This window comes from Notamacropus eugenii, chromosome 5 (genome assembly GCF_028372415.1).
Source record: "Notamacropus eugenii isolate mMacEug1 chromosome 5, mMacEug1.pri_v2, whole genome shotgun sequence".
Classification (NCBI taxonomy): Eukaryota; Metazoa; Chordata; class Mammalia; order Diprotodontia; family Macropodidae; genus Notamacropus; species Notamacropus eugenii.
Genome location: NC_092876.1, coordinates 405,044,682 through 405,069,822, shown reverse-complemented (window position 1 = coordinate 405,069,822; position 25,141 = coordinate 405,044,682). Strand labels below are relative to the sequence as shown.

At 37.8% G+C, this 25,141-nt stretch overlaps 1 protein-coding gene across 1 annotated transcript in view; it reads left to right on the top strand.

The window, feature by feature from the left end:
* Nucleotides 1-10,608, top strand: part of VWA3B (von Willebrand factor A domain containing 3B) — a 214,758-nt gene extending 204,150 nt beyond the window's left edge. The window contains exon 29 of the mRNA XM_072614594.1: nucleotides 9,441-10,608. Within this exon, the coding sequence (XP_072470695.1) occupies nucleotides 9,441-9,789 (349 nt within the window). The 3' untranslated portion in view covers nucleotides 9,790-10,608. The remainder of the gene's footprint in view (nucleotides 1-9,440) is intronic.
* The last annotated feature ends 14,533 nt before the right edge of the window (nucleotides 10,609-25,141 follow it).

Sequence of the window (25,141 nt, the reverse complement as noted above, 5' to 3'; positions counted from 1 at the left end):
CTTGGAATCAGAAAGACTCATCTTTGCAAGTTCAAATCCAGCCTCAGATACTTATCACTTGTGTGACCCTGGGCAAGTCACTTAACTATTTGCTTCAGTTTCCCTTTGGTAAAATGAGCTGGAGAAAGAAATGGAAAACCATTCCAGTAACTTTGCCAAGAAGCCCCCAAAATGGGGCCACAGAGAGTAGTAGATAACTGAAATGACTGACCGACAAATAGCAGAACCTAGCACAGAGCAGGCACTTAAGAAATGGTTGTGGATTGATTTTTTTTTTTTTTTGCATTTGTTTGTGAAAAGCTTTGTGCTAGGCTCTGTGTTTACAACAATGGAATAAGACTTCGTCCTTGCTCTTGAGGAATTTACAGTGGAGTAAAATTCAAACAAGTCAACCTGGATAGGAAGTCATATGACCCAAAAGAGCAAATGGTATTGCAGCATAGGAGTGAAAAACATTTTTATTTGTTTTGCTGGTAGCTTATCAATAATTCAATCACATAAAATAGCCCTGACTTCCCAGTGGTTATATTCAGAAATTTGAGGGGATTGAGAGTGACTGAATTATAAAATAATTATATTGAGCCAATTCAATAATTTCTTTGCTTGTCTACTGGACAGATTCATGGTTCAACAGGATGTTGACTGAATTATCTTTGTTGCTTCTATTTTCTTGTAGGGTGTTCTATATGGGTAGCTAGCTAGGTAATATATTCTCTAAGCCACCATCACTTTAAGATAGTTAAATTTTACCAGCCTATAAAACTGGATTAAGCTAGGAAGGGGTAACAGATCAGAGCTGTTTTCATCAAAGATCAGTTTTTTGGTTTGTTTATTGTTATTTGGTTTGTCTCAGCAAGGTCAGTTCACCGGGTAATACAGAACCCAATTCTCTTCCCAGGGAGGAGAAGACCTGCCATGAACCATGGACATTCTACACACACACACACACACACACACACACACACACACACACACACACACACACGTGTTTTATTGATACTGAATCATTTCATTCATGTCTGACTTCGTGATCACATTTGGGGTTTTCTTGGCAAAGATTTGTCAAGGTTCGCCATTTCCTTTTCCACCTCATTTAATAAATGAAGAAACTGAGGCAAACAGGATTAAATGACTTGCCCAGGGTTACAGAGCTAGTAAGTATCTGAGGCTAGATTTGAACTTAGGAAGACAAATTCTCCTGATTCCAAGTCTAGTGCTCTATCCACTGCTCCACCTAAGTTATTGGTTTATCCCCCAGGGGGAAGCTTGCTTTGAGGGTGCAGCTGATGAAGGTTCAGAAGCATCCACTTGGTCACATAATCTTCCTTTGGTACAGCTGGTGTGCAGACATATACCCAAAAGGAAACAACTGTATGAGTTAATTTAAAAATTCTTCCATCCTGTCCAAATATGTTTTAAAGTGTTCTGAGGGGAGAGAGAAAGCAGAGTCCCTTTAAAAATTAAAAAAGCAGAACTGCTGGAGGCTTTTGCCAGGCAGCTTCAATGGATTCAGTTCAACAAAGATTTAGTTCCTGCTGTATGCAGAAGAAAATGAAAGCTATACTCATTGAGCTTATGGCACAAAAAAGAAATAGAGATCAATGATGAACAACGCCAGCAGCAAAAATAGGCAGGAATTTGAAGTTAAATGTAGAAGTATGTGGTTGCCAGAGAAGCTTCTTCCTGATTGGAGAAAAGGCCATCTTGAGGAACTCACCCCATAAGTGCTTCTGGGATCATCTGTCAGCCTCTTTTTAGATAAACCTTGACATGGTCTCCAAAGGTTCATATCAAGGAAGAATCATAACAAAAGAAAAACATCATAACCCCCTGACTGAATAAACAGGGCCTGGGACAGGGAGCAGAGTGCTTATACCTTTAAGCTTCTGGAGAATACTGAATTTGTAGTCAAAGGACCTGTGTTCAAATCCTGACTCCACTACTTTGGCTACCTGGATAACCTTGGACAAGGAGCCTTTCTGGGCCTCAGTTTCTTTATCTGTATAAAATGAGGAGAATGAATTGGATGAGTCTACTGGCACCCACCAGCATTTATTAAGAATTTACTAAGTGCCAGTCACTGTACTAAGAACTGTGAATACAAACAAAGGCAAATGTATTGCACGGCCCTGCCTTCAAAGAGTGTATAATCTAATGGAAAATGAAATGATCTCTGAGGTTCATTCCAACTCCAAATCTATGTTACTATGAAGCACATACAGTCCTATACCCTGTTGTTTGTCTCCCTGGAACTTGTTGCACCCCAGTAGGACACATCAACATAGACAGGAAGAAAAACTCCCAGGGATTCCTCAGTAGTCACCCTGCTTTACTGCTCTCAGAGTTCTAGCTGACTCTGCCTCAGTTTACTCCAATGCATCATTGGGCATCTGTGAGGGACACTCTTCAGTGGACCAACATCTCATTACAGTGTAACCCAGTACAGCGTTTGCTGTGAGTAGAAATACCCATAAAGTAATGCTAGTGCAGATTGGTGACTACATCTGCTTCCTTCCCAATTTCCATTCTGTTGCCTTCTCCATGTGGCTACCATTCATGGACTTCTTATCCTTTTAGGTACCTACTGTGTATAAGACACTGGGCTAGGCACCGGGGAAATAAGCAGCAGAAACAAAACAGTCCCGGACCAGAAGGAGCTTACATTCTACCTGGGTTTGGGGGTAAGGATGGGACAGAAAGATATGTACATAGATAAGTATATATTAAATAAAACAAGGTGATTTCAAGGAAGAGGTTTTCACAATGGTTTCGAAGTTACTATATGAGAAAGGTAATGTCAAAGAAGGAAAGAGAATGGAAGTAGCAAGTTATAGGCCAATGAGTTTGACTTTAATTCCTTAGAAAATGAATTATTACAGAGCTTCTTAATGGAGCATCTATCTAGGAAAAGCTGTGACTGTTTGACATCAAGTATAGGTAATACCAGAACATCTTATTTGCTATAGCCCCTCTGAATTCTTATTTTTCAAATGGAATTTGCCAGCTGTGGGCCAGTGAACTTCTCATTACTAGTAGAATTTCAAAATGTATTAATGGGGAGCCTGTTACTGAGCATCTAGGAGAAGCAGTGATAGCTGGCTCTGGCTTTTGAGTTTGGTGGGTCATTGTCAAGCAGTTCGGTTGGTACATCCAACTTGATATAATTGGTGGGTGGCAGGTCAGTCTTAGACATCTCAATGCTGTAGCACAGACCCAGTATTTCATGCTGGATTAAAACACCAGACCACAACCTCAGGTGAAAGACTATCTGAACAAAATGACTTCTCCTTGATAAGGTCTCACTTTTGGAAGGAGTCTGACTTCTTGGAAAACTTAGAAACACTGGATCGAATAAAAGGAGAAATAAGGCTGATTCTTTTTGCTTTGCTCAGAAACAAAAACTCAGCTAGAAAAGAAATGATTGTATTCCTGATTATTTAGATTTGTATTTGCCTTTAGGGCCCAGCAACATTCTTTTAATACATGAATATAATTGTTTAATCTCAGTGTGGTGGATCTGAGGAGAACAATGAACTAATGTCCTGATGTCTCAGCTGTAGCCTTGGTTCTGGTCTCTGGATCTATCTCAACATTCCCAATTCTTTTTCACAAAACACTAGCATCTCATCAGCTCTGTTTCTTGAGATCCATTTAGTGGTTTCCCAGGAAGCCATTTTGCTCGGCAATGATACCCTGATGGGAGTCATAATTCTCAAGTTATTTAATGCTCTTTCTCTTATATACCACATTACCTTGTTTCACACTGTTTTTCTTGCTGTGGTCTGAGGAAGTCATTGATTGAAGCATAAAGATTCAATACTGTCTATGATATAGCCTTCGATGAATCACTTCCCATAATCTGACACTGTAGGTAATGGCTGCTTTCCTCTTAGAAGAAGTCATGCATTTGAAGTCATTAAACTATGCAGTTGATATGGTTAAGCTATTGTGTGTCATTAGCTGATTTAGTAACTTCAGTGAATGTCAGGGGCCCATTGGCTCTGCCTGGAGAAAAATCTGAAGGATCAAATGCGCCATTTCTAACCCAAAGTCTTTGAGTGCGCTCTGAGGGAAACTCATAGGCTTTCGCCTCCACTGGAGGCCTTAGCCACTGGAAGTTTTTATCATCCGTGTTTCATGATCCAACTTTTAAGTTTGAAGGGATTGAGTAGAAAGGGGCATACCCCTTAATTACCTTTCTGACACAACAATAAATTTTTGGAATAAAACTCTTCTCACAGCCAAGGTGGTACAGTGGAAAGTATGCTAAATTTGCAGTCAGAGGCTGTGGGTTTAATCCTATTCTGCTATTTATTTTCTATGTGACCTTGACCAAGTCATTTCTTTATCTCTCACTTAACCCTGTTTGTCTCACTTCCTCATCTGTCAAATGGGCTGGAGAAGGAAATAGCAAAGCACTCCAGTACTCAAGAAAACTCCAAATGAGGTCATGAAGAGTTAGACATGACTAAAACAACTGAACAAGCACAAAAAACGTCTAGAGAGTTGGATGAGATAGTCTTTCAGGTCCTTTCTATCTCTAAAATCTGAAAATGATTGTTTTCCTTATCCACAGCTAGGTATTACAGTGGCTAGGATGATGGAGCTAGAATCGGGAAGACCCAACTTCAGATAGGTCTCATTCACTTACTAGCTGTGTGACCCAGGGCAGGTGCCTTATTAACCTTTGTCTGCCTTGGTTTCCTCATTTCTAAAATGGGAATAATAGTAGCATCTACTTCCCAGGGTTATTTTGAGGACAAAATGGAATATTTATAAAGTACCTTGCAAACCTTAAAATGCTATGTAAATGCCAAGTTATCGTTATCATTATTATTACATATAATATTATATTATATATGTGTTATTATCATTATTATATTAGACTAACAAATCGCTGTTAAACATTAAGACTAGGCTTATGAATGTAGATACTAAAACCTGCCCCCTGCCTCTTCCATTCGCTAACCTCCTTCCAAGCACGGCTGGAGATGAGACCCCTCTTGATTGTCCCAGTTGGAATTACCTTGTTTCACTCAGTTTATCCGTATTTGTCTAAACCTTGTATCTCCTCAGCAGAATGCAAACTCCTTCGTTTTAGACTTTGTCTTCTCAGTGCCTCACACAGAACAATTGCTTAATAAAGGTGTGTTTAAATTGGATTTATAGTTTAAAGATACACACATTGAGAGACACAGAGCTTACTTAGCACATTGCCTAGGGCACATAGTAGGCATTTAAAAAATAAAAAGGTTATTACTTGAACATTTATAGACATTGAATACATTTGTAGCAAAGGTTTGAGCCACAAAGGAGAGACTCATGCTGATCACACGAGAGACGTGGTTTTATCTGAGGTGGCTTTGGAAGCTCCCTTTGGAGAATCCCTGGGTGGGATCACGGAAGGTCAGTTCTCATTCATGATTTATATTTGAGACCCAGAGAAACCTAGTTCAAATTGGTATTTCTGGGAAGTGACGGTGCCCCACTCCCTCTCAAACTGTTACCTTATTTCAGTGAGAGACAGACATTGGGCTATTTCCCACTACTTTGCCCTCTTCTCTGATGGCAATTGTTTCTTTCTCTCTCTCTTTTTTCTTTCTTTCCTTCCTTCTTTCTTTCTTTCTTCCTTCCTTCCTTCCTTCCTTCCTTCCTTCCTTCCTTCCTTCCTTCCTTCCTTCCTTCCTTCCTTCCTTCCTTCCTTTCTTTCTTTCTTTCTTTCTTTCTTTCTTTCTTTCTTTCTTTCTTTCTTTCTTTCTTCTCTCTCTCTCTCTCTCTCTCTCTCTCTCTCTTTCTTTCTTTCCTTTATCTCTCTTTCTGTCTCTCTCTCTCTTCCTTTCTTCTTTTCTTTTTTCATTTGACGTGCATTATCCCTTCTACTTTGGCATTCTTAGGTCCTGGATCTGGACTAATTGAACCTATTTCCACTAAGCAGATGGTTTGGCTTTTGTGCTTGCTAGAAACTGAGTAAAGAAAGGAGGGTGTTCATTGGGAACAGTATCTGCTCTATCTTCAAGAAGGTCATGCCTAGCTTAAGGGATAAGTCCAAGTTTCTATCCACTCAAAAATGGTGTGGTAAGGAGCCTAAGCACCTTCATGCTTTCCTCACAGCAGAATCTTTCTTGGGTAATCTCATGGATACTTAATTGGGAAATGATAGTAGTCTATACGCCAAATATCTGCTTCTTTCACAAAATTGCATTTTATTGTGAATTATCCCAAGTTGATATCAAAGCAAACCATTTTCTTGAGTATAAAGGGGTTCCTGGTTATTTAACTAAAGATTTTTCTTGAACATGATCACTGTCTATTTATTCTTCCCTTCCCTTAGTTCTTTTTTTAAAAATTAATTTTTAATTTATGGAATAAAACAAGCATTTCCATAACATAGTATAATAAAAAAAAAAAGATTGCACATGAAACTGCAAATCTGTCATGTACAACTTGCTATTCCTTTTAAATGTAGAATAAAGTTAACACGTAAATTTCTTTTTTTCCCTTTTTTCTTCCCTCCCCTTCCCCCCAGAGATGGCTACTAGTAGATACAAATAAGTATCAATATATATATATGTGTGTGTGTGTGTGTATGTGTATACACATATCTATGTATGTATATATGTAAACTTGCACACAACTATACATGTATATATACATGCACATACATAGATATACACATTGATGTCTAATGGTAGCCATGTGTTTGTGTAAAATTATTCCATACATTGCTTCTATTTATCAGTTCTTTTTTCAGGGTGCAGATAATGTCTTTCTTCACATGTCCTTGATTCTAAATTGACTATAATAGTCAAAATGACTTAGTCATTCAAAGTCATTCTTAAAACAATATTTCCGTTACTGTATACAGTGTTCTCTTGGTTCTGCACATTTCACTCTTCACCATTTCTTGTAAGTCTTTCTATGTTCTTACAAAGGAATGAGCATTAATATCAATACCAGAGGTCCTTTCCCTAGCCAAACTCTCCCTGTCCATTCAATGGATTTTGGAGGGAAGAAAACCAAACAGAATTTCAACCACTTTTTAATAATGCTATCCTTTGAGAGATAAGCATAGGATCCTGTTAGAATATGTAGTGTCCAGAGCCAATTAGAAATGTGGGCACCCAAAGCAAATGTCAATTGTTCCTAGGACGAGAAGCAGCATGAAATATATGCTTATATCAACCTTTTTCAGCTCTATTTAACTTAGGAGGAAGAGGGGAGAGGATCTTTGACACACAAGACCCGATGGAAGGAGGGGCTTCAGGATACTTTTTCCTGAAAGAGGGACACAGAGATCTAAAAATCATGGACAGAGACCCTGGGACACTGAAAGGTCACTGATAATGGATCTAAGTCCAAAGAGAGCTTATCTGTGAGGTGGCTATAGCAGAGCGGAAGCATGCTATCCTGTAGCTTCCTCTTTTAAACAAAAATTCTTACTAACTAGGTGGAAAGATTAACCTTTTTTTAACCTGCTGAAGAAATACAAGCACTGCCAGAGTTCTCTAAATTTCAGATCCCTGAGATAAAAACCCTAGCTATCCCACCCTAGTTGTAGCTCTGACAGGATCTATCCCTGATCAAAACAAGAAGAAATAAGGAGGAAATGTCTCTTCTTTCCACAAAGACAGCCAAACAATATTGCTTTTTTTTAAATAAAGCATACCAGAACAACTGAACCTATATCTTCAAATAATCACTGCCCTTCACAGTCGCTTCCTTGGAAGGTGATGCATATCATTAAAAAAAATGATGCTGTGGTTCAAAACATTTGTGAAAACTCCTCATTTGCATCTGTTTACTTTTAATATCCTCAATGGTCATAGAATCATGGAGCATAGAACCACAGATTTAGAGCTGGGAGAGTCTACTTTAGAGGCCATTAAATCTAAAAATCATTCAGAGTCATGTTTGGCTCTAAATGTAAATAATAGCATATAAGAATGTAAATCCATGTAAATAAAATGGATAATTACAGTGGGTATACATTGGTTTTGGCCCCCAAAGGAATATAAAACACAGAATGACTATACAGGAATAAAGCAGAATTTTTTCATGGGATTCATCAATAGGCTGTGAAAACAGACTGGATGTAGGGATTTCCAAGTGTCCTAAGGAGGGGCAGCATCACTTGAAGAGGTGTACAGACTCTTAAGGTCCTCACTTTGAAGGGCCCAACACTTATGTGGATGCATAATTTCTCATAACTTTTAAATATATATATATATATATACACATATATACACATATATAAAATCATTACTTTATAATTATGCTTTATATTAAATTTTAAACTTAAAACTATATACCTTAATGTTTCACTGATTTGTGATTTCATCTATGTGGGTACTCCCTTCACTGATTCAGATCATAATGTAATACATGATCTTCAAGAGTTGTTGTGTTTGAAAAATTCATCACCTGGTAGCCAACCTAATGATAAGCCTTTCCAGATTTAGAGAGATGATTGTTGGTTTTTGGACATACCCAGAGTTATAACCAGGAATTTTTGTTCTTTGGGCAAGTAACACAAGGCATACCCTCTGTTATGCGTGTTTGTGTGAAGAGAGTGGTCAAGGCAAGCATTGCTGGTTAAGGAAGAGGTTCATTACAATCCGTCCTCCAATTACTGCCTATTTTAACTATTCTTGCCAACCACTTGCTAAACGTTATTATTTTTCTAATGCTGAAAACTTGAAAATGCTGTCAGTACCCTATAAGTTTGACACCTTCCAAATTTTATACTCTGGGTAAAACCCCATTCACCCTGCCCTAGTTAAAGTACAGGCCCTCCACAAAACCTTTCCAGTTTGGTAGGATCTGCCAAGACTTGTGTTTCACTGGCATGCTCTATTTTGTTTTCAAGTTTTTTTTGTTTTTTTTTTTAATTTGGAAAATTTTATGACATGCACCTTGTCATTTGGGAATCAGGGGGTGGAAGTAGGGATTGGGAGCCTAGTCTAAACGAGGGTAAGTAGTCATTCTCTTCTCAGAGTTTCAGGTTTATATATTGTGTATTGAATGTGATTAATTTGATTATCTGGGTAGTTTTCAGCTAGGGATGTAGACCACCATATGAAGTAGAGGAAAATCCAGTTTGGTGGCCATGTAGTAAGCCAATTGATCCCAGTACTTTGCACGGAGATTCCATGCAAGTGAATTGCAATGTCAAACCTACCGAAAAGTGTGCTGGTCTTTTACATCCCCAAAGTCTTCTAAAAACGACTTGAGTAAAATAAATCCAGGCAACCTGAAATTCTCTGGTGGTAAGATTATTTTCTTTGTGTGTAGGGATTGGCAGTTGGGGAAGGCAGGGCACGGAATGATGGCTGAAGAAATATCCTGTAGCCAGCTTGTGAGCCTGTGTTTCCTTCCACTAGCCATGTCCTACCTGAACCTCTCAGCAGACTCCACGTAACTCCGATTACTTTATTTTCTAGGCCAAACGAGAAGAAGGATTCTGATTTTCTGCTCTTTCATTTTGAAGAGGCTGAGACTGACCCATTGAAAGATACAACAGATGATGATTCAAAAAGGAACAAGAACAAGAAAAAATCTGACATTAAGAAGCAATTCCAAGAGGTCTCGTCCTCAGACTCAGAGGATAGTCCCTATGAAGCTGAGCCATACATGTCCTGCTCCAAGGCCAGGTCAAGGGTTAGAGGGTTCCTAGACAGTGTTTCTAAGGAGAACAGTAACAAATACACTAAGAGTTATGCTCCCCGGATTAAAACTTTCCCAAAGTGTCAGTGTCAGTGTAAAACCCTGCATGCCAAAAAATTTGTTTAAGTTGTTCTACCTATCTCTTCTCTTCCTCTAGAAACAATCTTTAGGACAGATTCCATTGAGCTGATTCCTACATCAGACTTACCATTTGCACTAGTTCCACTCACTGCAGGCCATCTCAAAGTTCTGGAGGTGAACCTGAAAATAGCAAAGGATTTACTGATCATTGTTCAAGACCATTGTAGCGACAGCACTTTCTGCCTCTGGTAGAATGAGGCATTTTAGGTTGGTTGAAGCTGAAGTACCATATCCTATTCATTTCCATATGAATTTTTCATGGTTTGTGGCCAAGAAACAAACCAAGAAACAAACAAGCAAAACCTTTCATCCTCATTTACTTTCCCAAACTCTTCCTGCTTTTTAAAAAAATAAATAAACATCTTATTGGCTCTTGCCTGATCATACTTTATCCCATTCTGCTTCCCAGGCCTCATTTCTCTAGCAAAACAGGAGCTTTTCCCACAAAGTCACTCCCTGGTCACTCTGGGCTTTGGAGCTACTGTGTCCTTATTTTACCCAAATTATTGTCAACAGGTTTTAGAAGCTTTCTGGAAGTCAATGTATTGTTAACCCAGGTAGGGTTGACTGCAACCAACATGTGAAATTGCTTATTGCATATCATATCAGATATTTGGATTGTTATCTGACACCAGATACTGTCCCTATTTTCCACCAAGCTAAATATTACCTGATTTACTGACACCTTGGAATATTTCAGCACTATTCCTAATTCTTCCTATCAATTGCATAAACTATTGCATAAACCTCTCATTAAAAATACAGAACTAAAATAAAAATCTTACATTGGAAGCATTTCCTAAACAGTGTGCCATGTGTTTGTTACTGCTTTGTGGCTTTGAGCACCCAATGGCTATAATGTATAGCTGCCTCCATTTCCATTGGAGCTTCTCTTATTCCACACACCCAAAAGAAGTGTTATTTCCTCCTCCTCCTTGATTAGTGATTCTTGCACTAGAAAATGACAATGATAACCAAAGGAGAGGTTAATAAAATTGAAATTAAGAAAACTATTGAATTAATAAAACCAATAGTTGGTTTTATGAAAAAACTAATAAAATTGATAAACCTTTGGTCAATTTGATTTAAAAAAAGGAAGAAAATCAAATTACTAATATTAAAAATGAAAGGGGTGAACTCACCTCCAATGAGGAGGCAATTAAAGCAATAATTAGAAATTACTTTGCCCAACTTTATGCCCACAAATTCGATAATCTAAACAAGATGGATGAGTATTTTTAAAAAATACAAATTGCCCAGATTAACAGAATAGGAAGTTGAATACTTAAACAACCCCATCTCAGAAAAAGAAATTGAACAAGTCATCAATGAACTCCCTAGGAAAAAATCTCCAGGGCCAGATTTGCAAGTGAATTCTATCAAACATTTAATGAACAGTTAATTCCAATACTATATGGACTATTTTTGAAAATTGGTAAAGGAGTCCTCCCGAATTCTTTCTCTAATACAAATATGGTTTTGATACCAAAACCAGGAAGAGAAAAAACAGAGAAAGAAAATTATAGACCAATTTCTCTAATGAATATAGATGCAAAAATTTTGAATAAGATTTTAGCAAAATGAATACAGCATCTTATCATGAGAATAATAGATTATGATCAGGTAGGATTCATACCAGGAATGCAGGGATGGTTCAATATTAGGAAAACTATTAGCATTCTCGAACCTATCAACAACAAAACTAACAAAAACCACATGATTATCTCAACAGATGCAGAAAAAGCTTTCAAAGCTTTTTCACCCATTCCTATTAAAAACACTGGAGAACATAGGAATAAAGGGAACTTTACATAAAATAATAAGTATCTACCTAAAACCTTCAGCAAGCATTATATGCAATGGGGATAAGCTAGATACATTTCCAATAAGATCAGGGGTGAAACAAGGATGTCCATTATCACCACCATTATTCAATATGGTACTAGAAATGCTAGCTGTAGCAATTAGACAAGATAAATTGAAGGAATAAGAACAGGCAAAGAAGAAACTAAGTTATCACTCTTTGCAGATGATATGATGATATACTTAGAGAATCCCAGAGATTCAAGTAAAAAACTACTTGAAATAATAAACAACTTTGGCAAACTTGCAGGTTACAAAATAAACCCACACAAATCTTCTGCATTCCTATATATCAGCAACAAAGTCCAACAGCAAGAGATAGAAAGAGAAATCCCATTTAAAGCTAGGGTAGATACTATAAAATACTTAGGAGTTTTCCTGCCAAAACAAACCCAAGGACTATATGAACACAATTACAAAACACTTTTTGCACAAATAAAGTCAGATTTAAGTAAGTGGAAAAACATCAGTTGCTCATGGGTAGGCCGAGCTAATATAATAAAAATGACAATTCTACCTAAATTAATTTACTTATTTAGTGCCATACCAATTAAACTATCAGATAATTATTTTCTAGAGCTGGATAAAATAATATCAAAATTTATCTGGAAGAACAAAAGATCCAGAATATCAAAGGGACTAATGAAAAGAAATGTTAGCGAAGGTGGCCTAGCGCTACCAGATCTCAAATTGTACTGTAAAGCAGCAATTATCAAAACCACTTGGTATTGGCTAAGAAACAAAAGGGTAGACAAGTGAAATAGACTTGGCACTCAAGAAACAGTAGGCAAGGAATATAGCAACCTCCTGTTTGATAACCTCAAGGACCCCAGCTTCTGGGATAAGAACTCACTGTTCAACAAAAATTGCTGGGAAAACTGGATAACAATGTGGCAGAAACTAGGCATAGACTCATGCCTGACTCCATACCTAATAATAAAGTCTAAATAGGTACACGATCTAGGTATAAAGATTGATACCATGGACAAACTGGAGGGACAAGGAATAGTGTATTTATCAGATTTATGGAGAAGGGAAGAATTTTTTACTAAAGAAGAGATAGAAAGCATTATGAAATACAAGATGGATAATTTTGATTACATTAAACTGAAAAGTTTTTGCACAACCAAACCCAATGCAATCAAAATTCAGAGGGATGTAGTAAATTGGGAAAGAATTTTTACAGCTGATCTCGGGGATAAAGGCCTCATTTCTAGAATATATAGAGAACCGAGTCAAATGTACAACTATACAAGTCATTCCCCAATTGATAAATGGTCAAAGGATATGAACAGGCAATTTTCAGAGGAAGAAATTAAAGATATCTATAATCATATGAAAAATGCTCTAAATCACTTTTGATTAGAGAGATGCAAATCAAAACAACTCTGAGGTATCACATCACACCTATAAGATTGGCAAACATGACAAAATGATAAATGTTGGAGAGGATGTGGGAGAGTTGGAACACTAATTCATTGTTGGTGGAACTGTGAGCTCATCCAATCATTCTGGAAAACAGTTTGGAACTATGCCCAGGGGACTCTTTGACCCAGCGATACTGCTTCTAGGACTGTATCCCCAAGAGATCATAAAGATGGGAAAGGGTCCCACATGTACAAAAATATTTATAGCAGCTCTCTTTGTAGTTGAAAAAAACTGGAAATCAAGGGGATGTCCCTCAATTAGGGAATGGCTGAATAAATTATGGTATATGAATGTAATGGAGTACTATTGAGCCATAAGAAATGATGTACAAGAAGACTTCAGGGAGGCCTGGAAGGGCTTATATGATCTGATGCTGAGTGAAAGGAGCAGAACCAGGAGAACTTTGTGCACAGCAACGACCACAGTGTGTGAGAGTTTTTTCTGGTAGAATTGGAACTTCGTGTTAAAAAAAAAAAATTCCCAATGGTTTTTTAAGGCAAAATGCCTTCCCACTCAGAGAAAGAACTATGGAATTCATTCACAGAATGTAGCAGATCATGTTTGTGTGTGTGTGTGTGTGTGTGTGTGTGTATTATGTTTTGATTTGTTATATGATTTCTCCCATTTATTTTAGTTCATCTACATAGCATGACTATAGTGAAAACATATTCAATAGGAAAGTACATGTAGATCCTATATAGAATTGTATGGAGTCTTGGGGAGGAAGCAGGGTGGTGGTAGGGTAGGTGTGCAGGGGGTAAAAATCTAAGTTTTATGGTAGTGATTGTAGAACATTAAAAATAAATAAATAAATAGAATCGAAAGTAGGAAAACCACTGAAATGATAAATTTAAGAGCTGGTTTATGAAAAAACAATAAAAAGACACACGGAATAAGCAAAAAAAGAAAGAAAATAACAATGCTATTGAGTATTAGGAAGAAATATACTATCCCCTCTTTTTTTAAACAGAGAATATAAATATAGTTCCACATATGAGATGTGAATTCCTGTGCACCTATATGTCCAGGAAGGCTAGAAATCGTGAGGTATCTGATGGAAGTGTTAGAAACATGAGACAACAAAGCCAGGCTAGTGGCAAAGCACGTGACCTAAAATCTCATAACCTGGGCCTTGAATCCAAGCTTAGCTACTTACCTATTAGGTGAAATTTTGTCATCTTTATGTAACCACCAGATGGCCTTGCTAATAACCTTGTTCAGCTCACCAAAAAGGTCAGTTCTTAGAAATCACTATGCTCACTCTGGCAATTCTGTGCTCCACCCTGCACTACAGGGAATCCTGGGAAAGTATCAGGCTCTCTAAGGCCCTCAGAGAAAGGTGATTTTCAATTCCCTGGTTCTGCTTTTCCCTGAGTGGCCAGATGTGCCTTTCTAATCTCAGGGATGTCATCTGTGAGGATCTACCCAATCAGAACTTGAGATTTTTATTCCACTGACTCATCTACCAGAAATTTGATATTCTCCTTGAATCTGGTCTATTTCGCTGTGTCATACTCATATGACTATAGTCTAATGAGATTTCATGTTCCCCACAACTACCATAATAACAAATATGCTTAACTACATATATAGTGTTTTATCCATTGCTAAGAATAAAAAGAGACAACTATGCAGTGAAAAATCTACTGTACATATGCCTACCCCCTAACTGGATCTTCTAAGATCCCAGTCACTCCTTTCTGATATGCAGGCACATTATGAACCTAATCATTTTAGGAAAAGGCAGTTCCATTGTTCTAACTTAACCATGGCCACCACTCTTGTGAACCTGCAAAGGAGTTTAGGAAAATCAATATAACAGTTTCCAAACACTGCAACCCTCAGCCTCCCAGGAGTATAAACAATGGAAAAGATAGAAGTAGAAGTTTAGTAGTTATGGCTAGCTCTCAATGCTACCACGTTTCTCCTCACAGATCTGTAACAGGTCTTCAGTTCTCTCTCTGGTTCTTGACTTGACTGGCCTGTTTAGGACTTCACACATTCTGCCTAGCTTTGCTCATCTTTTGTGGAGCATTGGGGTTTGGGTAGTGGCAGCCAGATATAGACTCATTCTATCTCAACCTCTGTCTTGTTTTGTCTACCCTATGTCCTTGAACTTACTCATCTATCTTCTTTTTTAGCCAAGAAGTGCGTCACTTCCATCTCTGTGTCTTCCAGTTGGCACCTAAAATGTGACTGCTCACCATCAAGGGGGAGGGAGAGTAAAACCAGCTGTTTTTCTTCTCTTGAATCAGAAGCATAGAGAAAAGTTATCTAGCATGGAGAGAGGAGATAAATTTCAATAAAAACTAAGCAATTGTTTTTCTTATTCATTTAATCATTCAATTAATGATTTTTTTTACCTAATATGTACTCTCTAGATGCTATATAAATATAAGACAATATATATAATATATATAAAATGCAAGTTTTCACTCATGGGAAACTTGTAACAATTATATCAGGAGGTTGGGAAAGGATAGAAGGGGTATAAGATTAACATGCACAGAAAGGTAAAAGTTATAGGATAGGATATGTTAAATACTAAATAATACAGAAGTGCTGCTGGAGTACAAAAGAAGGACAGATGGTTATGGGCTGGAGTGACCAGGATAGGCTTCTTACAAAAGGTAGAATTTAAGGAATAGGTAGACTTTGTATAATTGTGTTTTCCCATAGCAACACGAAGCGAATCACCCATACCTTCTTTATCATCTCATCCTATGGTGTTTGAATGTTAACCCCACAGAGACAGGGAACTCATCAATTACAAACCTTTTGAGACTACTTCGAAGAATGCTTGGGATCAAGTCCAAAGGGCCTTGTCTGGAAGATAAAACCTTACTTTCTCCATCTCTTCTTATTCTCCTAATACTTAGACCACCTCCATTTCTAAGGTCAACAATATCATGTCACTTGGTAAGCTTCCCAGAGATGGGAAACTGCCAGGATAGAGATTTCTGGTGTCAGAATTTCTTGGGGTGATGTTATCCTGCAAGTCACAATAGCTTAGCACTAAGACAGGGATCATACTTTCTCAGCCTTGCCTCCCTTCTAAAACGTTCACCTCATACCTTTCTCTTCGAGAAATCCATTTTTATCTATCAATCATTCCCTCTTTCATATCTTTACTCTTCTCCCCTATTTATTCCTTCCACATTATCTGAAATAAGTTTATATCCTAAAAACCCAAACAAAAAAATGCCTTCCTTTGATCTTGTCATTTCCTCTGGCTATTATTACATATATCTCATCTACTTCATTGATAAACTTTTGGAAAGAAAGTATCAGATGCTCAGTATCTTTCCTCTTCCTTACCACCCGTTCATTCCTTAGTTCATTGAAACCTGACTTCCTCACTCTAATGAAACTACTCTTTCCCAAGTCATCAATGACCTTTTAAAAAGACAAATCCAACAACTATTTGTCGACTCCCATCCTTCTTGACTGCTGCATTTAACATTATTGACTAACTTTCTTCTGGGCAATTATCTCTTCATGTGACATTAGGTGACATGTCACATGTGACTTTCAGTGACATTACTGGTTCTCCTCCTTCTTATCTAAACATTTTTCCTGGTTTACTTTAATGGTTCATTATCTTTTTCCTACCATTAAAACATGGGTGCACCCCCAAGATGCTAAACTTGGCCCTCCTTTTTATCTTTATAGTTTTTCTAGATGAACTCAACCAAACTTGTGGCTTTACCTCTATTTATGATGGTTATCTGGCTATCTCCACCCAAATATCCTTCTGGACTCATACTCTACCTCCACAAAATCGTGAATCTATTTTCTTTCTATACCCCTTGCAACTAACCTTATCACCCTTCAGCTCGACTGTTATAATCACATCCAAACTTGTCTCCCTACCTCCAGTTTCTTCTTTTCTAATTCATCCCTCATATTACTGCTATAACAGAAGCAGTTTGGACCATATCACTTCCTAGCTCAGTAACCTTCATTGACTCTTTACTATTGAGAGAAATGATTATTTCTCTTCTATTTAATAACTAATTATTGTATTGGGACTAAGGTTTTTCCCCTTTTCTACTTCTTCATCCAGAAATCAACCAGTATGGGAAATCTTGCTCCAAGTCTTCCTCAGGCTAAGATCTAATCAAGCAGCAAAAGAAATTCTAAGTTTGGGCTAATGGGAGGATTCCTGTTCATTGTGATTACTTAGAGAGGTATGGGAAAGTATTGAAAAGTGTTTGTCAGACAGGTGATATGGAAATTGATAAGTCTCTTTGATCAGACTTGGGTAATCCAAATCACATACCTCAACACTCTCACTAGAATAAGCCTGCATCTTATTATAATAGTCATTTTTTCATTAATTGTTAACCAATCAGAGTTGATTGCCACTCTCAGGAACACCCACTCTTCCAAGGGAATATAAACTATGAGCCCACTACCATGAGGATCTTTGGCATTCAAGAGGGCCACTGATCGCTGTTTTATTAATAAACAAGCCAGCCTTATTAATAAGATGATGAAATGACCCAGAAATTATCTCTTGAACTTTTTAAATGCCACATTGTGTATAGGATAAAAGACTAATTTAAAGACAAAATTAAGACAATTCAATATGTCTTCCACCTACCTTCCCTGGCATATTTCAAACTATCCTCTATCATACCTTCTATGTTTCAGCCAAACTGTATGGTAAGCTTTATTTAGTAATCCTTCACCTTCATGAGCTAATGTTGGCCAAGAAATGACTATTGAAATCTTTCTCTTCCTTGAGACCCAGCTCAGCTGCTACATCTTCCATGAATGTCTTCCAGACATTCCTCAAATCCTCCCTCCTCAAATCTCCTTAGAGCTCTTTGTCTTTGAGTCCTTTTTCTAGCATCACATTCTACCTTGCACCATACTTTCGTCTTTTTTTCTGAGGACCTATCATATCCTCCCCTTCTCCTTTTAAATGGTGAACTCATGAGGACTGTAGCTACTGGGATTGTGTTATTGAGATTATGGTACCCTAGTATATGGAACCTTGAATGTAGTTGGTACTAAATAATGTTTGTTTAAATGAATTGAATTTAGCCTGAAGTTCTCTAGGTTACACCTGTCTCCCTCTTAAGCAGGCATTTTCAAATTTTTAATTTTTTCTCTTTGCTATGACGAATTACAATGCAGTATAAAAGAGTCTAGACATTCCTGTATGTACCTGGGATTGCAAGTGCAAATTCCATACAATTTTCAGCCTATGGAACCCACATTTCCCTTGAGAGAGGTTAACTCTACTCTCATTCTCTTTTTTAGTAGAATCTTTGCTCATCCTTTTCATTTGAACTCTTGCTTGGACTCATTCCACATTTTCCCCCTTTTCCTTTCATTTTATTCTTTCCTTGCTCCTATTCTTTCTTTCCCTTTCCTCTGCTTTGGGAAGTTGGACCCTTGAGCTCCCTTGGATTTGTCAAAAAAAAAAAATGAGATTCAGATACTAGATCAAGTAAGACTCACTTGGCAGTGACTTGACTCTGGAGAATGTTGTGCTTTATGCCGGCTGGAGTATATCTGAAATCATTCCAACTCTCTCACTTTATAGGTTAGAGAAGTGAGGCACAAAGAGAGGAAGAAACTTGAATAAGGGTTATGGGACCTTAGCAGAGCTATGAGTTAAACCCACAACCTGTCACTTCAAACCCAGTTTCTTCCTAGTCTCCCCATGTTCCCTGGAGTTCCCTCTATGAATGTATCATATAAATAAAAAGCATTTTATATAAATATAATTTTTTACAAATATAAAAATTTAAATATAAAAAGCTCTTTAGAATGTCAAATGGGCTGCAATGGCTTTCATACTCTAATATCCTAGATTTTCTTGAGTATTAGTAGATAAAAGCAAAAAAAAAAATCAAAGAGATCACCATTTTGACTTAGGGAGGCCATAACTGGCCTCTGAAAATTCACTTCCCCTCCAGCAGCCTGAGGCTTTTTTCTTGATCCATGCTTAATAGAGTCTTATGATCATTGATTTAGACTTAAATGAGACCTCCTTCTATTTACATTTCAGGAATTCCTTCTGCAAGAGTAAAAGGTACCGATCAGATAAGTACAGGAAAGGTGTGGACTGAACATTAAGTCTTGGGTTAGGTGAGTTTATATTACCCACACATTAGCCTAGGAACCAAGCTAGCAAGTTATATGATCACAGAATTACACAATCTTAGAATCTGAACATACCTTAGGGGCAATTCATTGTCTTGATATGAACTACCAGGTTCAAAAGATTCCCATGGCCCAAGGAGTTAGTTCAAGCTGACTTACAAAAGCCAATTGTTAAAATTTTCAGCGTGAGTATTTACACCTTAGAAAAAATCAGCAAATGTGATGAATCAGGTCATAATTTATTGTTCCACTGATTGTTTAGACTTAGGAAAGTAATGGAGAAAATGTTAATAATGCAGATCAAGCTTAAAATTATGTCATGGATACATATTTTGCAGAGCCATTTGTTAAACATTTTCCAACACATTGCTGCCATGTTCTGACAAATGAAGCCTACTCACAGTTACCTAGTTTTATTTAAGGTTATACAAAGATGAGTGTAGTTAGCTATTCCAAGATGTCCTTAAGCAGTCAGAGATTTACTATGTGGTTTTCTTCTCCACAGTGCTCTGAATCCTGGAGATGTGATGGCCAGTGCTAAGAATTGTTCCATAGACACAGAACACCTGTTAGAACTGAGGAATCCACCCATACTTGGTCCAGTTAGAATTCACTGTGAAGAATATTTTTTCTACCCTGGGTTCAAGTACTAAGTATGTTTCCAGGGCTAAAAGATACACACAAGCAGAAGAAAGCTATAATAGTTCCAAGTCTTCATATATCTCTGTAACATTTTTGCTGTTAAGTTGTTTCAACCATGTCCAACTTCTGCCACCTCATTTAGTATTTTCTTCGCAGAGATACTGGAGTATCTTTTCTTCACCAACTCACCTTACAGCTGAGAAAACTGAGGCAAACAGGGTTAACTGACTTGCCCAAGGTCACACAACTGTGAAGTGCCTGTTTGAACTCAGGAAGATGAGTCTTCCTGACTGCAACCCTGGCAGCCTATGCACTATGGCCCCACCTAGCTAACCCCTCTATAACATTAGTCCAACACAAATGTGAATAAGAGTCCTTCTACAAAAGCCTTGAAAAGCACAATTATCCAGTGCCTTCTTCAAGTGATGGAAACTGAGAAATTTTCTCAGACAATTGAATGCACTTTTCGATAGCTTTAATTCTTAGGAAATCTTTCCTGACAACAATCTAAAATATACCTCTGAAACATCCAGCCACTCTTTCTTCCTTCTGCTGTTCTCTAGGTCAAGAAAGAACAAATTTAATTCTGTTTGTACAAAACTACCCTTCATATACTTGAAAACAATGATTTTCCTGCTGAATTTTTTTGTTTTATAGACTAATATATTCTCATTTCCTCTGACCAGTCTTTATACAGCAGGGAAGTCTGGTTCTAAGGGGAAATGGACACTAGAGGCTAGTTTAGGGGAGTGGGATAGAGGGAGATTTATCTAAGAGAGACAGAGGCAGAAACAGTGTGTGTATATGTGTGTGTGCGTGCGCGTGTGCGCGTGTTGGGAGGAAAGAATTAAAAGTACCATTAGTGCAAAAATAAATACCAGCCCTTAAGAATTAAGATGACAAGTACAAGACCACAGGAGACTATTGCTTCATTGCCTTTGAGTTGATAACCTTTTGCATAATTGAGTTTTCCCATAGCTACATGAAGTGAATTACCCTCATGAACAAGGAAGTGTCTAGAAATCTCAGGAAGTCAGATACAACAGCCACTGTGAATTTCACACATCTAAATTGGAAGTTGGAAGGCTATCTAAGTGCATGGCCTCAGATGCTATCTACTCCAACCCTAGAGTTTTACAGCTGAGGAGACTGAGACACAGTGGGGTGAGAGAAGTGACTTTTCCATGTCACATGATTAGTAAGCATGGCTGGTGGGATTTGAACCCAGGCATTTTAATTCTACCCCCCCCCCCACACACACACACAGTTCAAAGCATTCTATAACATTAACTTTCTTAATTCTGATAATCTCTTGTTGAAATTACACAGAGCCTAAATACTATTATTCTCATTTTACAGTTGGGGAAATGTACCAAATAGAGAATTTGGTGAGCTTTATTCCTGTCTCATTTTTCTTGCTTCTCTCTCCTATCAACCTCTGCATATGCAGGGGATTATCTGAATATGGGGGGCAGCTAGGGGCACAGTGAATTGAGCACTGGGCTTGGAGTCCGGGAGCCTCAGCTTCCCAAATTCAAATCTGGCCACAGACACTTATTGGCCATGTGACCCTGCACACATCACTGAACCCTGTTTGCCTCAGTTGCCTCATCTATAAAATGAGCTGGAGAAGGAAATGGCAAACCACTCTAGTATCTTTGTCAGGAAAACCCCAAATGGAATCATGAAAAATCAGACACAATGGAAGCTATTAAACAACAACTCTGAACATACAGGTACAAACCCTGTAGGAATGTAATAGTGCTGAAGAACCAAGAAATGTTATCTCTAGGTTAAGATATACAAGTGACTTTGAGGTCGAAAGAAAAAGGGAAGTGGAATTGTATGTCTGTCTCTACCTCTCTTTTTCTGTCTGTTTATCTCTGTCTCTCTGCCCCTGTTTCACTTTACTCATATTTAAAATAAAGGGATTGAACTAGTTGATCTCTCTAAGTCTTCCAGCTTCGACTCCTATGATGATCTGCTCTTTAAAGTCACTCCCCACCCTGTTGTTCAGTCATTTTCATTCATGTCTGACTCTCGTGATCTCGTTTGAGGTTTGCTTGGCAAAGATACTAGAGTAGTTTACCATATTTTCTTAGCAAAGATACAAAGATTTCCTTCTTTAGCCCATTTTACAGATAAGGAAACCGAGACAAACAGCATTAAGTGACTTGTCCAGCAACACAGAGCTAGTAAGTATCTGAGGCTGGATTTGAATTCAGGAAGATGAGTTTTCCTGCTTCCAAACCCAGTGCTTTGTCCACCACACCATCTACCTGCCCTCTCCCAGCACTACATTTTCATGAGTTCCTATGATACCAGACCAGTAGTTTTAAGTTTAGTTTTGAGCCTCCAATACAGGTTCTAAGTTCCTTTTCTTCTGAGAATTGGTGAGTGAAACGACCTTGGACTCACCTTAATGAAGGGTATCATGTAAGAGCTTTCCATATTTGACTGTGAATGAACTTTCCTTTAGCACAGTTTATCTGTTCTAACAATTTAAGATTTCATACAGGAAAGAAAGCTGTTAATTGCATTTTGTTGCAAAGCCAAAGCAAGGAGACAAGGAGACTGGGACTAAATGAATGTTTCCGGGGAAGGGAAAAGAGCCTCACTTTTTAATTAGTAAACATTTTTGCTGTGTACAGAGGAAAAGAACCTTCTGGTACTTATCTTCAATTTTCTTTGACAACTGAGAATAATAAGACATGTTAGGCTCATTCATATGAACCCAATTATGGGACTGGTGGGAGGAGGAGGCTTGAAAAAAATCAGTGTTTTGCCTGGAGTCTTAAGGCATAGAAGTAGGGAAAAGGAGAGCGGAAAATGGTGATAGTTAGGGAATGCAGTGACAAAATGACCTGTGGACATTTCTCTTTTCACTGAGAAAAGGGTACAGGGTAGCAGGATGTACAGCTCTGGATGGGATGGCACCAGAACTCACTTCTGATAGTCAATAATAGTGAGAGAGGAAGAAATGGATACAGTAGAGCCTGTAAACAGAAGAGGGGATCCTCTAGGTATATTTATTACATGCTGATCTTTTTGGTTGGGTTCATAAGATATAAGTTAAGTGACAAACTGCTTTTCTGACTGTATTCTGTCAGAAAACAGAAAAGACATTTCTGCATCAGGTATAGCTTTGGACAAGAAAACTACTAAGGTGCTTTCCTTCTCTAAGATTCCACATGAGATCCCATGTACCCCTGAAAATAGCTGTGTCAAAACCTACAAATGTATCTTACATTTGTTGTCAAAGAGCCATTTTGTGAAGTTTTTGCTTTTGACCATGAGAGACATGGTAAGTCACTGAAAAATCTCTCCTTCCAGGTAATAGGCTATGTGATGTCACTGGTTCTTCTTTTTCCTTTGGGCAATTGGGCATGTCTTCTCTGAACCAATTGTTAAGGAACAACTAAATTGCTTCCTTTCTTGTGGGACAAAGAAACCAATATTCCTCAAGGATAGATGAGAGGGAAAAGAAGGGAGGGAAGGAAGAAGGAAGGGGAAAGAGGGAGGAAGAGAAAGAGGGAAAGGAGAGGGAGAAAGGGAGGAATGAAAGAAAGAAGGAAGTCAAGTCTAGTATTTGCTAAATCTATACTCTATGCCAGGTATTATACTAAGAGCTTGGGTTACAAATATAAGCAAAAAGAAACATAGTCCTTGTCCTCAGAGATAATGAGGGAAGAAAATATATAAAAAGGGGCTGAAAGGGGCCATGGTACAGACTGAAGAACAGTTGTCTTGGGCTCTTCCTCAAAATGGAGGTTCCAGGAAAAATTCACCAATGGGAGAAGAGGGAAGAAAGAGAAGGTAACTGAGGCATGGTTGTGTGGCTGGATAGAGAAAATGAGAGGGAGAGAAGGAAGAAGGAAATGAAAGAAAGAAGAAAGGGAACAGAGAAAGGGAAAAAAAGAGAGAGCTAGAAAAACAAGGCTAGAGACAAAGAAAAGAAAAGAAAATGAATGATATAACAAGTATAGAGTAAGCATCTACTATAAGAAAAAGTCAGAATATGAATGGAGAGAAACAGATTAAAAGCTCTATTCAAATAGGGCAATATGGAAATGTAAAATGCCTTTCTCTCCTTTAATAGATCTTATTTATTGCTCTACGTAGCTGCAAATGTGTGCTTTGTGACCATTAGTAGAGGAGCGAGAGGAATTTACATGATTTAAATGTCACTTGGATTGTGTGCATAATAAACCGTGTAAGATGTTCTGGGAAAGACAAATTACTTCCTCTCTGAAGCTTTACAAGCCACTTCATTTCCTAAATACTTGGATTCACATGTTTCACATTGTCTGAATGTCCTTCAAATGACAAGTCTGACGACTTTTGGTACATTGGATACAAGATCTACTGGTGCTAACTACTTTAGAGTTCATCATGAGAAAATGCACCATTTCCCAACGAGTGGCACCACCAAATAGCACTTTTTAAATGTTCTCCCCCCACAGTTCCTGGAATTATGCCAGATACTTTACAGAGTGGGTTAGATACACTCCTTGCTTGCTAAAAATTCAAGTCTCAGATTGAACATTTACTTGCTATGTGACTTTGGAGAAGTCATTCAAATCCTTGATTAAAAAAAAAAAGATGACTTTCTTTTCAGGATACTTCATGCTGACCTTATTAAAGTGTCACAGCCAAAGGGCCATTTCTTCTCTGATCTCTGTGGCTGGAAGTTATTTCTCCTTTGGTTCACTTCAGAGCACATTGGAATGTTCTCAAACACTCACAATATTTTAATTTACATTACTTTTGTCCATTTACATCTTTATACTATAAGCTCCTAGAAGGCAAAAACTGTTTTATTGATTTCTGTATTCTCCTCAGTGCCTAAAGTACATGGCATATAATAAGCACTTATTATTGAATAAATAAATAAATAAATGAAATGGATATAGAAATGAAAATCTGCAATGCATAAAGGAAATAAAAGACTATTACATAGAGAGAATTAAATGAAAAAACTAATTATAAGAGATATTGATTTGGTCATATATAGGCATGGCAGATGGTATTGGGAGGGTTATCAGTTCTAGAGTGGGCTATAAGACTCATTCCATATGTATTTCCCACTAACTGGAGAAGGCTTTGTGAAGGAGGTGGGATTTCAAGAAGTCTTTACTGAAGGAAAGAAAGCATCAGGCAAATGGCTAGGGAAAGGAAGGGCTATGACAGTCTTGGTTGGGCTCCATCCCTCATGGTGACTGAGATTTGTACTCAATGAGCTCTAATGAGAGTCACTTCTCCCTTTGTTTTAAGGCAGAATTAT